General features: G+C 33.5%; 1 protein-coding gene across 2 annotated transcripts in view; it reads right to left on the bottom strand.

Moving 5' to 3' along the window:
• Positions 1 to 1,839: 1,839 nt before the first annotated feature.
• LMBRD1 (LMBR1 domain containing 1) overlaps positions 1,840 to 15,014 on the bottom strand; it is a 202,519-nt gene continuing 189,344 nt past the window's right edge. For both annotated transcript variants that reach the window (XM_058306941.1, XM_071218535.1), the window contains exons 15-16: positions 2,566 to 2,657; positions 1,840 to 2,402 (exon numbers count right to left, since the gene is read on the bottom strand). In XM_058306941.1, coding sequence (XP_058162924.1) covers positions 2,286 to 2,402; positions 2,566 to 2,657 — 209 coding nt within the window. In that variant the 3' untranslated portion in view covers positions 1,840 to 2,285. The remainder of the gene's footprint in view (positions 2,403 to 2,565; positions 2,658 to 15,014) is intronic.

Raw genomic sequence — 15,014 nt, forward strand, 5'->3', positions numbered from 1 at the left:
GAGGAGTGTAAGGGCATCACCACAGGGTAAAGATGTGAGAAGTCATAGCCATGTGGATAATGATGAGAAATTGGCTAGTTTGGCATATATAAAAGGTGTGAGGAAGGCAGAGAAAGATTAGCACAGGCAGGGAGGAGACACACCAGAAAAGCCTTACGTATCACAAAAGTGCAGATTTCATTTTGAAATAACTGAAAGCTTTTTACAGCAAAGGAGTGAAATGATCAGATTTGTATTTTATTCACCAAGGAAAGATCAGAAAGAGTCGGGACTTGGCAGAAAGACTAGTGAGAAGTTCAAGAAGTAATGAGTGGCAGTAAGAAAGGAGAAGAGAGAAAACAACGGAAGGATATTTAGGAAGTAGAAATTAACATGACTCGTTGACTGTTTGGATGAGTCAGGTACACACTGGAGATCAGGAAGTCTGCCTGATTTCTGGCTTGTGCAATCAAGAATGTGCTGGTATCATCTGTCAAAAAGGAATATAAGAAGAGACTTGCTTTGCCTAGGAAAATGAGTTGTTTTCAATATGGTGCATTTGAAGTAGTAATTTCTAGTTACCAGCAGTTAAATAAAAGTTTGGAGCTAAGAAAAAAGTAATATAGATGGTAGTGAAAGGTTGCCCCAGAAAGAACATGTAAAAATAAACAGAAGGTAATGGTATCCTGGTGAATAACATTTAAGTATGGGTAAAAGGGCAGAAGCCAAACCTGAAGGCTGTGAAGGTATGTGTAGAGAGACAGGCAAAGAATCAGAACAGCACAATGTGAAACAAAAATTGAGAGGGGAATTAAGTTGAAGATGTTGTTAATGTGTAAAATTTTTTTCAGAAACTCCACTGTAGTTTACTTCAGAGAGCATGTGTTTTTGTATGAGATCTAATTTCCTCATGTTAGTAAACTAGGTTATCATTTGTGATGATTTCCCACTATCAAGAATGTGTTCAAAATACCCTAATTAAAATTAAATAACTTTCACCATACCTTTTGCAATTTCAAATCTTTACAATGAAAAAAGATCTCTAAAGCCCAAACATATATCTTAGGCTAATCAGCAAACTAATTATTCTCAAGATTATTCTTGACAATATCCCAAGCAGCAGTTTGATAGCATTGATGAATTCTAAAAAGAGATATTGGATTATGTTTGTAAACTGGTCTGTCCCTCTGGGCATATTAGAGTATATTGGATTTGGAGGTTTTGCTTTTCCTTGATTAAATAATGATTAAGGCTTTGATTCAGCAATATCAGTAGGGTGTGGGAACTCATAGAGAAACTGTACCACAGAGAAGGGAAGTGGGAGTCTTGAACTGGAGCCCCAGGAAGTAAGCACACAGAGGAGCTTGGTTGTGAGGAAAGAGAAACAAGCCCCAGGGAGAGGAACATTGAGCCTTGAGAGGAGCAATCCCTGGGAAGAGAGGAACCCAGGAAGCCTGAACCCTTGAGGATGTTGGCAGTCATCTTCCTCCAACACGTGGCAACAGACTTTGGTGAGGGAAGTAACCTATGATTTATGCCTGGTAATGTAAGCTTCTACCTCAAATAAATACCCTTTATAAAAACCAACCAATTTCTGGTATCTTGCATCAGCACCCCTTTGGCTGACTAATATACCTTATTTATGTTGGAATTTCAACAGAAGCATAACATAAACAGCTATAAAACAAAAGGTACCTAAGACAACATATACACCTAAATACTGTACAGGTGAGTAAAATATCTATTGAATTAATATCTGAACAATGTAATATCTTGGAATGTCATGGTAGTGTGAAATCTCTTCATGAAATCTATGAGTAGCCATATTAATTCCACGTAGAAAATTGAAAACAAGTTGCATATGGGAGTAACATTTATTTATGTCATATTGTGAAAATTATCCATTAGACAATCAGATACACTTCAAAATTCCATATTACTCTCAAGACTTGAAAGTACAAATACAAGTAATTCATTATGTCTTTAAAAAGCAAAAAAGTGAATATTAATTTTGGAAGACTTTTAATCAATTCAACACTATTATACATTAGCAAAAAAATTTTTCCACAAACATTCCTCCACAAAGTCAGTATTTCTGTATTTACATAGTAGTATTACAGTAATTTTAAATGTTTATCTATGATACAACAATGTTACTTCAGAAAACATGAAAATATAGTTTTTTAATAGCCATGCTCCCATTTTTGATGAAAGCTAATTAGTTCATCCTGATGTTAGTTTTAACACTTTCGAAATGCATAACAAATAACCAGTCAGCTTTATAAAATCTTTAAGACAAAAGACTGTCAAACAGAATAGACAGAGGGCTCATCATCACTTATATCTGAATCATCTTCATCAACTCCTTCAATGACTGACTTTTTCCCTTTACAACAGGATACAATTAATCCAATCAGGAAGGCCTGTAAATTTAAATAAGATGTGTGTTACTTTTTAACTCTAAAATCATTCTAAATTCCAGTGGCATTATTATGATACAAAGGAACTAAGGTATAAACAATTTAAGAGTTTAAAAAGTTTTTCATTAAAAGAAGGTCAAATCATCCCTAGGAATCCTGTACTTACCCCAAGAAAGGCCCAATTACCGAAATAGTATGCAGCACTAAAGAACCAGAACTTGTGAAGGAATAGATATGTCCGAGTAACAGTACACTGATCTAAAAAAAAGGAAATAAAGGACTATGGTGAGACAGTTTCTTCTTAAAATTGACTATTAATACCACATAAACAAGGTCATATAGCTAGTGTTAGAGACAGGAATGAAATCTAGGTTTGTCTCCAAAGCCCACTCTTAACCACCTTAATATAGTATTACATTATTCATAATAGGACATGTTCTTAAAATCGAATGGCAACAATATAATCCTAAATCTTTGGAGTAAAAAAAATGACCAGTTCAATTTCTCTGAAACAGAAAAAATACTTTAATGTAGAATGCTTGACATGTCCTAAAACAAAATGAACATCAAGAAAAAAATGAGCAAAATAATCAGATGTGGTTATATTAAGTTGTACTCTCCTAAGAATCCAATTCTCAGGGCATCTTAGATATATCTTAGACTTGAGAGATACATAAAAAGTCTCATTGGAGCAGCAGTTAATATTTTCTTCCTTTTTCCTTTTCAAGTTAACTGAATCCACGATAAAGAACAGTTCTGAAGAGGTAGCTCAAGTGGTCACAAGATAAACAGCTAATCCTAAGGTTTAATAGTAGTAAGGAAAATAATTGCTTAGACATAAGTATCATGACTACTCTGTACATGTTTACAATTTTCTGCCTATATACCAATGGATTTGGTGAAATTCAACTGTGTGTAATTTATGATACACTGCTTAACAAGTTTAAATAAAAATAACCAATTTAAATATTTCAAAATGAAGATAGGGATAATTGTGAAAGGTCTGTTCACAATTATTTAAAAATCAGAAACAGTATTTTCAATGGCTTCATCTTTACATGAGCTACATTGTATAAAGTATAAATCTGTTTGAAAAAGTCACAAGTTTCTCAACATTCCTAATGTTCCATACTTAAAAGTTTTAATTACTCGTTTTCATGCTTAAAGATATTTTTAGACTCAGAACTTGACTGAATTAGAAATTTCAGGCTAGAACAAGGATTAAAAGGCAGAGACTTGCAGAAGCAAGATATCAAATAATTTCCCCGAGGTCTAGTAATCCACCCACTGATATTTTTAATTGACTTATCCCTCTGATTCTTGTTGCCCACTACCAATAGCATATCTCAAGTATTTTTCAATCTCATTGTTAGATACGTTTTACATTTTCAGACGCTAAAGAAGGTAAAATCATTGTTAGCATTCTGCTTTGTTCTGAAAACTGCCACTGGATCAAGTCCATACATACCAGTACATGATTCTATACAGTAGTTTATATATACATACACACATATATAAATGTATATACCATTATATTTATATTTATATAGAACGGCATATTCCTCCAGAAGAATTTGGTTCATAAGTCCCATGCATATATTTCATCTTCAAGCAATGATTTCACACTGAATAAATGGACAGGGCTTCTCTTCTCACCATCTGCTGTTTTCTAGCTGCTCACCTGAATGACAGATATCTAGGAGATCTATAAATATCTTCCTACAGTTATCTGACTAAAGAAATTACAATAAATATTTTGAATTTTGACTTTCAAAATAAATTTAAATTGTTAGCTGTTTCTTTGATGGATTGTGTTTTAAAATCAGACGTTTTCAGGAGACTTTTGACTGCTGCCCCTCAAAAGGATATATGCAAGTTCCAATTAAACTCAAGATTAAATATTAACAATGAAAAACTAAAATTAGGGGCTCAGATAAAACTTTTCTCCTTCTGATGACAGAATGGCCATACAAAAAAGATCAAAATTAAAAGAGCCAAGATAGGCATCTGGAGTACTGTGAATAAATCAAAGACTTTTGAATCCTGCTACTGCCATTCTTCTTCAATCTTTTTTCACATATCATCAAACTGCAGGAAAACTTACAGAAAATACAACTAAATCTTTGGTTATCACAAAACAGCAGCATTTATGAATTTATCTAAATTTTATATTACATATTTTTCTTTAGACCACTAGCTATGTGATTTTTAATGTATGTTGACTGACACTAACATACTTTGGTTATTAACTATGATAAACAGAACTTTCTACTTTAAATATATATATTTTTTAAAATTTAGTATTGTAGGTCATCAACCATCATGTTAAGCCTCACTGAAAATCAATTTATAATTAATTACATTATATTTATACTTTATTTCTAAGACAAAGGCTTATGTTACATATGTATGTGGAGGGAAGGCATTTGAAAAAACATGTGGCAAGGAGAATGAATTTTAAAGTAGGTATTTTGTCTGGAGACAAAAAACCTGGTGGAAGATTAGACTATTCAGGATGCCACTTATCTCATGCTTGCCTGTGGCTATTCTTATTTTGGTTTCTGATTGAGGTCTTGCTACTAGAGAATATTTATAATGGAAATATAAATATTAACTGTATACAGGCTAATGAGGACTAAATGTGAAATGATTGGAAATTACTTAAATGCTTTCAAAAAAGGGAATAACAACTGTGGAGTGTAGATTGACATAGAAAATCGAGACTGGAAGAAGGTTCACCAAGTCATGAAACTATTCAAGTGAATCATCAATCTCACATGGGCTGTACAGATGGCAAGGAAAGTTAGATTTGAAAAGTTTTAGGCAGTAAAAATTCCAGTTAAGCACTAAGTTTTACTGTCAAATGAATTTGTAGCATATGCAATACATACAAATAAAAAGATGTGAGAAACCAAAAACATATATCCAATTAAGAAATGGGCAGAAAAGAGAAAATATTTAATGAAAACTAAAGTATATTTATCCTAAAATTTAGCAGGTGGCATGCAGTTAAATCAATGTTTTCTTAAATCTCACTGGGGAAGCTAGGTAAAATGGAAAGAATTGGTGAACATCAAAAATCATATAAAGTCTAAAGAAAATTGTTTTATTATTTATTTTAAGGATTTATTTATTTCTTCCCCTCCTTGTTGTTTGTAGTCATCATCTGCTCTCTGTGTCTGCTCATCTTCTTTTTAGAAGGCACCAGAAACTGAACCCAGGACCTCCCATGTGGGAAGGAGGTACCCAATCTCTTGAGCCCCCTCTGATCCCTGTTTTATTATATTTTAAAAAGACACAAACTGCATCAAGCTAATAAAGTTAGCACCAGAGATTTTCGTACTGCAGAATGCATTTTATAATGACCATATTTAAGAAGTAGTACAATTTGTATTTCACTCTGATTATAGCTAATTAAGTTTAACGTATTTCTAAGGTGCTGGAATATATAGTGCTCCTTTAAGAAAGAATTCTCCTAATTTCATTTATTTTACTAATGGCCACATAAAACTTATCAAAAGGTAGTACAAAGGTAAGCATCACATATAATCTATAGAAACAATCACAAACTGTATTAGTGAACTCTAAATGAGATTTACTATCTGCTAGTTTTAATTGTCCAAGGATACTCACAAAATAAATAAATGTTTTCTATCACTTTGTTTTATCTATTTCATAAAACAAAAGTAGTTAAGGGGTAGAAAATGTTAGAGATAAAAAACTACATTTAGTTTCTGAGTGAGTAATTTAACTTCTAAGTCTTGGTTTCTTTGTAAGTGTACACATGATATCTGCTTATGGTAGGTACTGATAGATTGAACTTCTGAGAAGAATTAGAGAGAAATCTACATGTGATAAAAAGGATTGATGTTTTAGGAGTCAGCAACCTTAAGCAATAATCTATAAATGAGTGACTGAAGTTTCACAAAATTACTTAGGCAGGCTTTGGTGTGAACTCCTGGAGAACTCAGAAAGCGTATACATAATTAACCTTACTATATTGTTTTAGTTGAGCTTTTATCAACACAATCAAAATGTCACCTAGAAAAAAAACTCTATCAGATATCAAAGAAAAATGATGCCCTGATCAATACTCAATTTTCTGGTCTGCACAGGTGATCTCACCTGACAGTGGGCACAATACATCAGGTTATTTCAAGTGGATGATACTAACCAACAAGATAAATAAGGCCCTTTTCTGATTTCACTCTTCCCTATTGTCAAACGAAATTGTATGACAATAAATTTGGTTTTCCATGCAGATTCTTTCTATCTGGTAAGAATTCACTAACCCTGTGTGTCTGGTTTCCTTAATAATTATACTACCTATAATAAATTAATAAATTGCCATTTGGCTGATATGAACTAATTTACCTTTTTTTTTTTCCTTTTAAGAGATACCAGGGATTGAACCTGGGACCTTGTAATGGGAAGCAGGCACTCAACACTGAGCTACACCTGCACCCTCACATTTTTTTCCCCTATAACAGCTGTCCTGGCTGGCCAAGCTCTGCCCACCTGGCCTCTCCAGGCTCAGCGGCCTCAGTGGAGCACCAGGGCCACTTGCCCCTCCATCGCGGGTTATGCTCTGCTCACTCTCCCTTCCCCCCAGGCAGCCCAGGGGATTAGGTTATATACAGCCAAATACAGATGCTAGAGACCAAGGAATAGTAGCATTCTTAGATAATTTTCTCTTATCACTCTAACTTCAATATTGTCCCACCCACCTCACAGGTTTTCTAGAATCAAATCAAATGAGGTTATCAACTCAAATTTATTATTTGTCAAATAAAAGATTACAAACATATGCAACTTAACCATGAAGAATTATTTTAACCTGTTACAAAGAAAGCTTTCTGGTTCAAGATGACAGACAGCACAACCAGCCATTTGTTTCCTGCCCTTCCCAAGAATTCATTAAAGTTATAGCACAGGAATAAAGCAACCCTTAACAGCAAGGAGAATAAGAAGAGCACCAATCAGCTGGTAAGAGATTTTAACAATCATCTGGAAGATGGAAAGCAACATATAAAAGGTTCCCAGCTAAACAGCTGGTTTCTATCCCATTTATCTTAAAATAAAATTTGAGGATCAAGAAAATCCAGCCAAATGCAGTTTCCAGTGATGAGCTTTCCTAGTTCTGGATTCTTAACTACAAATGGACATAAATATGAACGGATCATCACATATATATAAAACTATTAGCATGAGGGGCAAATAACAAGATAAACAGAATTGTTCTAAGTAGAAACAGTAATTAAAGAAAACCATGTTTTAAAAAGTTCACTGTCTTCAGATATGGAAGACAACATTACACTCATAAAATATGATTAGGGTACTTAAAAAAAGAACAATCACAACAATAAAGTACTTAGGGAAGATATGAGTTTGATATATGAAATTAAAAATTCACAAGATAATTTGAAGTTAAGCTGAGTATATAAGCAGGAATCCAAAGAAAAACTGTGAATAGAAAATATAAAGTATGAGATGAGACAGAGATCTAGCAACTAATAAACAAGAGCTCTAGAAAGGGAAAATGAAGAAAATAGGAACTATCAGAGAAGAGACAGTCTGGCATTAAAATTTTTTAGCAGTTATAATGGAAGCTAGGAGATGATGTAATGCTTCTAAAGTTCTAAGAAAAAATGATTTCTTATGTGGAATTCTAAGCACAACCAAATTATCCATCAATAGTGAGGACAAAGTAAGGAATTTTCAGATATTTTAGGCACACAAACATTTTAAAAAATATTTTACAAAAGTATTTGTATGTACTCCAGCAAAACTGAGGGCTTGGGGGTTGGGGGGGAAGAAATCAAGAAAGAGGAAGAAATAGTTTTTATCACAAGTCTAATGAACAGAAATTGTAGGATTATAGCTGAGCAGCAGAAAGCAATTGGTACAAGTGAGAAAAGGAAATCAGATAAACAGAAAAAGTGAGCAGAGGCTCGAAGGTATGATGCATATTAATATCTGAATTATGTTACTTGAATAACACTTTTCAAAACAAAAAACAGGAAAAAAATGTAAAAATGTGGTTCAATTCTACAATGTTGCTTGAAGGTGACAAAGATATATTTTCTTATATTACACTCCTATTAATGAGTATAATATAGGTAAGATATATGAAGAATCAAAAATCAAGACAGAAGTAGGTAACTTTATATAAAATAAAGTTCAAAGGAATAAAGGAATAAATGGGGACTATGGGAATTCAAAGGAATAAAGGGGACTATACTCATGTTTGGGGGTTCAAAAAAGAAGGCTGGGTTTGAAATAAACCCTGTAAAATGGTTGCAGGAAGCAGATGTGGCACAACTGTTGGGTGCTTGCCTACCACACAGGAGGTCCAGGGTTTGGTCCCTGGTGCTCTTGGAGAAGGCAAGCAGACAATGAGCAGATAGATGAGAGAACCATCTGCCAGGGGTGGTTGTGGGGTAAATTAAAAAAAAAAAAAAAGGTTGGGATTAAGAATGATGACAATGGGATGAGTGGAATCCTTTTGAAACATTTCAAGAACAAATAGTTGAAAAATAAAGATGGAAAAGATTAGTATCTTCAGAAAATCTATGAATAAAAGTTAGAAACTTGTAGGAATGGCTAAATAGTGGCAGTGCTTTAAATGCTAGACTGAATGTATCAGATGATGACGGGTGAGCACTTAATGTTATTATTGGAAGAATGGCATTATCAGAATATTTTAAAACAGTGGTTTCCAGACCAGAACCATTACCAAAGTCTTGGGCCTCACCCAGGTCCACTGCATCAAAAACTTTGCAATATATGTTTAACAAATCCTCCAAATGATTTTAATTCATGCCAAACTTTGAGAACCACTGCTTTAGTTCAATTAAGCTAACAGCACTGTGTAGTGTAGATTACAATGAAGAAATAGTTAAGATACAGTAATTTATATGAGATGTAATGAAGGTGAGAGGCTAGGGTAATTATGGCAATTGCCCTTAGCAACAGATTTGGTGTGGAGAAAGAGTGAATGAAGATGATTGCTTTGGAGAAAGGTGGTAGTATCAGAAACAGTAAAGTCAGGAACTATAGTCCAAACTCCTTTTCTAATAGTTTGTATGGTCTTCCTCAAGAACTATTCATTTTAAATATAAACACATTATTAAAATGAGGCAAGACTATGTAACTTTATTATTTTCACATGATGATAAGTCTCATTTAGAGATACCCAAAGATGTCTAACAGATCAACATGCTTGCTTTCTTCCTAACCCTACACAATATACAATATACAATACACTTATACACATGCTTTCAACCGTAAGGAAAAACTAATGAGAAAATGTGCAATGACCAACTGTGGGGATGAAAAGTTATCAGTTCTCTCTTTATGAAGGAATACCAAGAACAAAACAGTCAAACAGACTGAAAGGAAAACCTGCATAAATTTATTAGCTGCAAACAGATTTTAAATTAAAGATAATTTTCTTGGTATTATCAAAAGTAGAATATGACACATTAAGAAAATATTTTCTAAGTAAAACTAAGAAACATGGACATGTTTTATTCCTTTACCCCTTCCCATCAATACCCTATACTAAATTCACCAGCAAATCCTATTGGCTCTATCTTCAAAATACATCCAGAATCTGACCACTTCCACCACCGTAGTTCAAATTACCGTAAGTTCTCTCTTGCATTGCAATAGTCACCCACCTGTTAACCTGCTTTTGCCCATGGTTCATTATGGTCTATATCAGGGGTTAGCAAATTTGTTCACAGACCAAATCTAACCCACCACTTGTTTTTGTAAGTAAAGTTTCATTAGAACACTGTAACAGCATTTCATTTACATATTATCTATGGTATGCTGCAATGGCATTGTCAAGTAGTTGTGATGGACACCATTATGGCTGACAAAGCCTAAAACAATTATTCCCTGACCCTTTACAGAAAGTTTGCCAACTCCTGGTTTATATGCAACACAGTAGTCAGAGCAATGCCTTTGGAACATAAAGCACATCCTATCACTCTTCTCAGAAACTTCTAGACACTTCTCATCAGTAAAACCTGTGGTCCTTAAATTTGTCTGTTTGCTGTTCCTGTGCGTTTTCAAGTATACTAACACTTTTATACTTGCCGTTAACTATATTTGGAGTTATCTTTATATGCTCTCCAGATATCTGCATTTGCTCCTCACTTCCTTAAAGTCTTTTTACTCAAAGGTCACCTTCCCATGTGTACACTATTTAGAAATTGAAATCAAATTTCCTTCCGAATACCATCAAACCATCTTTGGTGTTATATTTTTTCCCCTGTAATTTGTATCTGACATACTTGTCTCTTTTTACCAAGTTAAGGTCCACTGGGACAGGGATATTGGACTCTCTTGTTCATTGTTTTATCTCCAGTACCTAAAACAGTGCCTGGCACATAGGAGACACTAACAAGCATTTGTTAAGTGAAAAAAGCACAGGGACAAGAGATAAGCAAAATTAAAGATGGGATACTGGAAATTAAGACATTTATAATTTATCTTAGAATTTTAAGACTAACAGGACTGTGGTTTTCAATATGACTAAAGAAGTTAGGTCAATATTTTCTAAATGTACTTGAATCACAACATAGTCATTAATGGTATATTTCTCAAATAAACAGGATAGCTTTAAAAATAGGGCTAACAAAATTATCACAATTCAACAGTTACTTATGTTCATCTTATAAAATCTATCTTTAACTTTCCCAGCCCTTCCCTCAATATGTGCAGCTTATAAAACAGTAATGGCACTTTTTTTAAAAAGTCCACTGCCCCATCTTCCTGAGTCTGAGGGACAGCATAACTTCTATTTTCCTGAAAAGGGTCTTCTTGCTAGTTACTATATTACTGAGTTATAAAATGAATTAAATTCATTTCATATAGAGTAGGTTGGTGTTAACTTGACAGTCCATGTTCAAACCTGCCTTTTAAATCACAACAGTAACAGATGGGGACCACTGGTATTTTGAATTATGTTTGTGGAACTGTTTGTGGACCACATGCTGGGCACACACCATCACAGGAGACATCAATAAATGCTGTCATCACGAAGCATCAGTGTCACTTTTTTACCTCAGCCTTAATTAAGGTTTAGTTACTAATGAATCCCTTGGCCAGCTTCATTTTCAGCCTATTTAAATTGGCTTTCTTTAGAACAAATGTTTTATCTATAACTGTATATATCTATCATTAAATATCTACCAGTAGCAACTCTTTTAATAACATTAGTTTTAAACAGGAGTAAGCCTCATCAGCAACTTTTTTTGTTTTTTTTCCTCCTTGTTTAAAGACCAAAGTAGACTGTGGGGGGCAGGGACAATGAATCACCTGAATTCATGGTTAGTGATAATGTGTTTAAACAGCATTGCTTAGATATTTAGACTTCTAAATAAAATTTCCAGGAACCTCAGAAGTTCAAGTAGAAAGGAATATATCTTAGGTTAGGAAAAGATGGTAGCAAGAACATAAAAACTAAATTTTTGGTAGCAAGAACATAAAAACTAAATTTTTAAAGAAGCCTAACTACTCCCACTTTTCAACAATCTGAATGGAAAAATGTCCTCTGTGAAATCAATATACACTTGGAAAATTTATGCTTCTATTTTGTATCTCATTGTTTTCAATCTTAACATTGCTTAAAAAGGTTTATTTTCAAATGACAGAATAAAAGCTATTTATTTTTTTTTTAAAGTATGTCTTCTCCTCACTTCAAACCTTATTTCCCTGACATACAACCAGACATTTAAACTTGATTTATGAACAAAAGTGTAAAAAGTGAGATAATATTGTAGGCATCCTTCTACCTACCAACAATTGGTATAAACTTTTCTGTCAAAATGCACAGAGCTATATCCCTCCCTGTTCCCAGGGAAGGGATCCTTCCTTCCTCAGAGATATTGATGATTCTAATAAGCCAAACTTGTGCTTTCTGTCTCTTTCTCAATGATAGGCTTAGTCACAGGATATACTGCAATGCTGGCCAATAAGACATAAGGAGGAAGTCTGCTAGGGAATGGGGTTTCTGAAAGAATCACAAGAGAAGTGGACTTGGAGCTTTGACATTATTAAGCTTGAATTAACCCCCTTTGCCTCTGAGACATTTGCTCATTGTTTAAGCCAAGATTCCAGTTGAGTAATTGGGTTGAGGGTGGGAGTAAAAAAGTAATAGGAATCACCTACACCATGATTTGGGAAAGTAGAAAGGAAAAGTTCTATCTTGGATATGAAGTTTGAGGGGTTGGCAGATGTGCATGCAGGCAGTTAGAAAAGAACAATTTAAAATCTGAATTCTTGATTTTCTCATTAAATTATTCAGTATAACTTGGCTTATATATTGCCAACTGTCAATGCTCTAAAAGACCACCAGGAAACCTCATTGGGCTAGCAAAGCTAAATTTATTAAACTAACCACAGTGAGAAAATAAGGAAGGAAAAGACAGAGAAAGGATACTTATAAGGTTTCAGAGGCTAGGGTAGGCTGGATGACTTTAAGCAAGATATTGCAAGGTGGAGAGAACTGGTTAGAATTGGGCTGAATTGGGCTGACACAACAGATTTGGATTGGTGGGTATGGTGAAGCAAAAAAGTCTTGAAGCAAGTCTTCCTGTGCAATCAATCTTGATAAGTAAACTATTTTAGTCGTTTTACAGGAATTTCTGGAGCAAGATGATAAACTACTTTTGCTTGTTTTTGGTATTGTTTAACATAGAAATGGAAATATGCCTGTGGTCCTAGACTGTTTGACATAAGAACATTATGTTAATATCAGTTCCCTACATTTTCTGGGATTAAAATTTACTGATCAGCATTTAAGAATGGTTTGGACCTTAGTGTATTATTAATTGCTAAAATTAAACGTGGTACTCTGAATAGACAATATTCTGGAGTTGACAGAGTGCATTTGGAAAATAACCAGAAAAAAAGACTAGGTTGCTGACAATATCCTAAGAAAACAGCATTGATGAGAAAATCCACCTTTCAGCTTTCAATGCAAAAGCTTCACAAGAAAATGTAAAAATTGTTCCATTATTCAAAACAGGTGAGAGTTATTTTAAAAAAACCTCAAATTATTTAAGTTGGATTATGTCAACAAATGTAAAACACATCTTTGCATTTAAATTGGTGGGTTATTAAAAATATGAAAAAAATTCTTCAGTAACTTAAGTAATATGTGCTTTCATAGAAGAGGTTTAATTTCTGAAGAGTTTTTAATACGTTCTTTGTGGAATTAAATTGTCCTTTTGTACACAACCCCAAAAGGAATATATTCTGTAAAGCGAGTTAAAAAAAAGACTAATTTTACATGATAAAGTATGCTTATAATTAAATCAAGGTTTATTTGATGCTAGAAATTTATAGAAGGAATGACAGGAAAATCTAAGCAACGAATTATTTTGTAGCAGACTCAAAATTAAAAATAAACACGAAAGATTAACTCACTCTCATAAGAAGTTATACTTTTCTATCTGAATTGCTTAGGGAATTATTAGATAGCAGTATTCACCAACTTTTATGTTCATAGTAAGTTATGTTTTTTTCTTTTTGTAGCAAATTGCAACATTATGTTGAACCACTAGGGATATAAACTTAAATTTATGAAATTTACAAAAAAATAATTTATAATGCCCCCTGGAATGGTATTTTAAAATGGTTATTTTCATGTGGTTCCATATCTTGGCCTATGCTTATATGGTATTGTCAGTTTTTAAAATGGTAGCCATCTAAGTGGTATATACTATTTTTCACTCTTGTCCTCCCCCAAGACCCCTTTTTATTGTTTTCTCAGTATATATACACCTAGGTTTTCTAAACCATATATCATGTACTTGACCTCTTAACATTTCAGTATTTTTTTGTTAGCAGAAAGATATCCTTTTCCATAACCACAGTACAATTATTAAATTCAGGAAATTTTAACACTGATATGATATTTCTATTTACAGTCCATATTCTAATTCTTTAATTTATTCTAGTAATATTCTGTAGAGCATTTTTATTTTCCAGTACAGGGTACAATTCAGGATCATGGACTGCATTTGATTATGTCTCTTTAGTATTTTTTAATCAGAAAGAGCTCCTCAGCCTCTTTGCCTTTTATGACACTGGCACTTTTGAAGCATTTGGGCCAGTTTTTTATAGAGGGTTCCTCAATTTTAGTCTGTCTAATATTTATGATTAGATTCATGCCTGGAATTAGATTCTGGCTGGAACACCACATAAATGATACTCTGCGTCTTAGGGTATCATGTCCTGAAACACACGACACACATTTGCCCCTCATTGATAATGTCAGTTTTAATTATCGTTGCAAGTATTGGCTATTTTCTCCAATGAATAGTTACTATTTTTTCTCTCTTATAACCAATAAACAATCTGTATTGAGACCTCACTGTTTTAATATGTAGTTCCTTCAACTGAGTTTAATTTCAATTACTGTATCTTCACTTCCAAGCATTTTATTTAGAACTCTTATAAATCTGCTAGGGTTTCATTCATTCATTTTTTTAATATAGTTTCTTGTTCCCTGCCAATTTTGAGCTGGTCTAATTTCTTTCATCATAGCTAGGCATTCTGTAATCCTTACTGATAATTCCAATATCAGGTTTTTCCAAG

The sequence above is a fragment of the Dasypus novemcinctus genome, chromosome 11 (assembly GCF_030445035.2).
Source record: "Dasypus novemcinctus isolate mDasNov1 chromosome 11, mDasNov1.1.hap2, whole genome shotgun sequence".
NCBI lineage: Eukaryota > Metazoa > Chordata > Mammalia > Cingulata > Dasypodidae > Dasypus > Dasypus novemcinctus.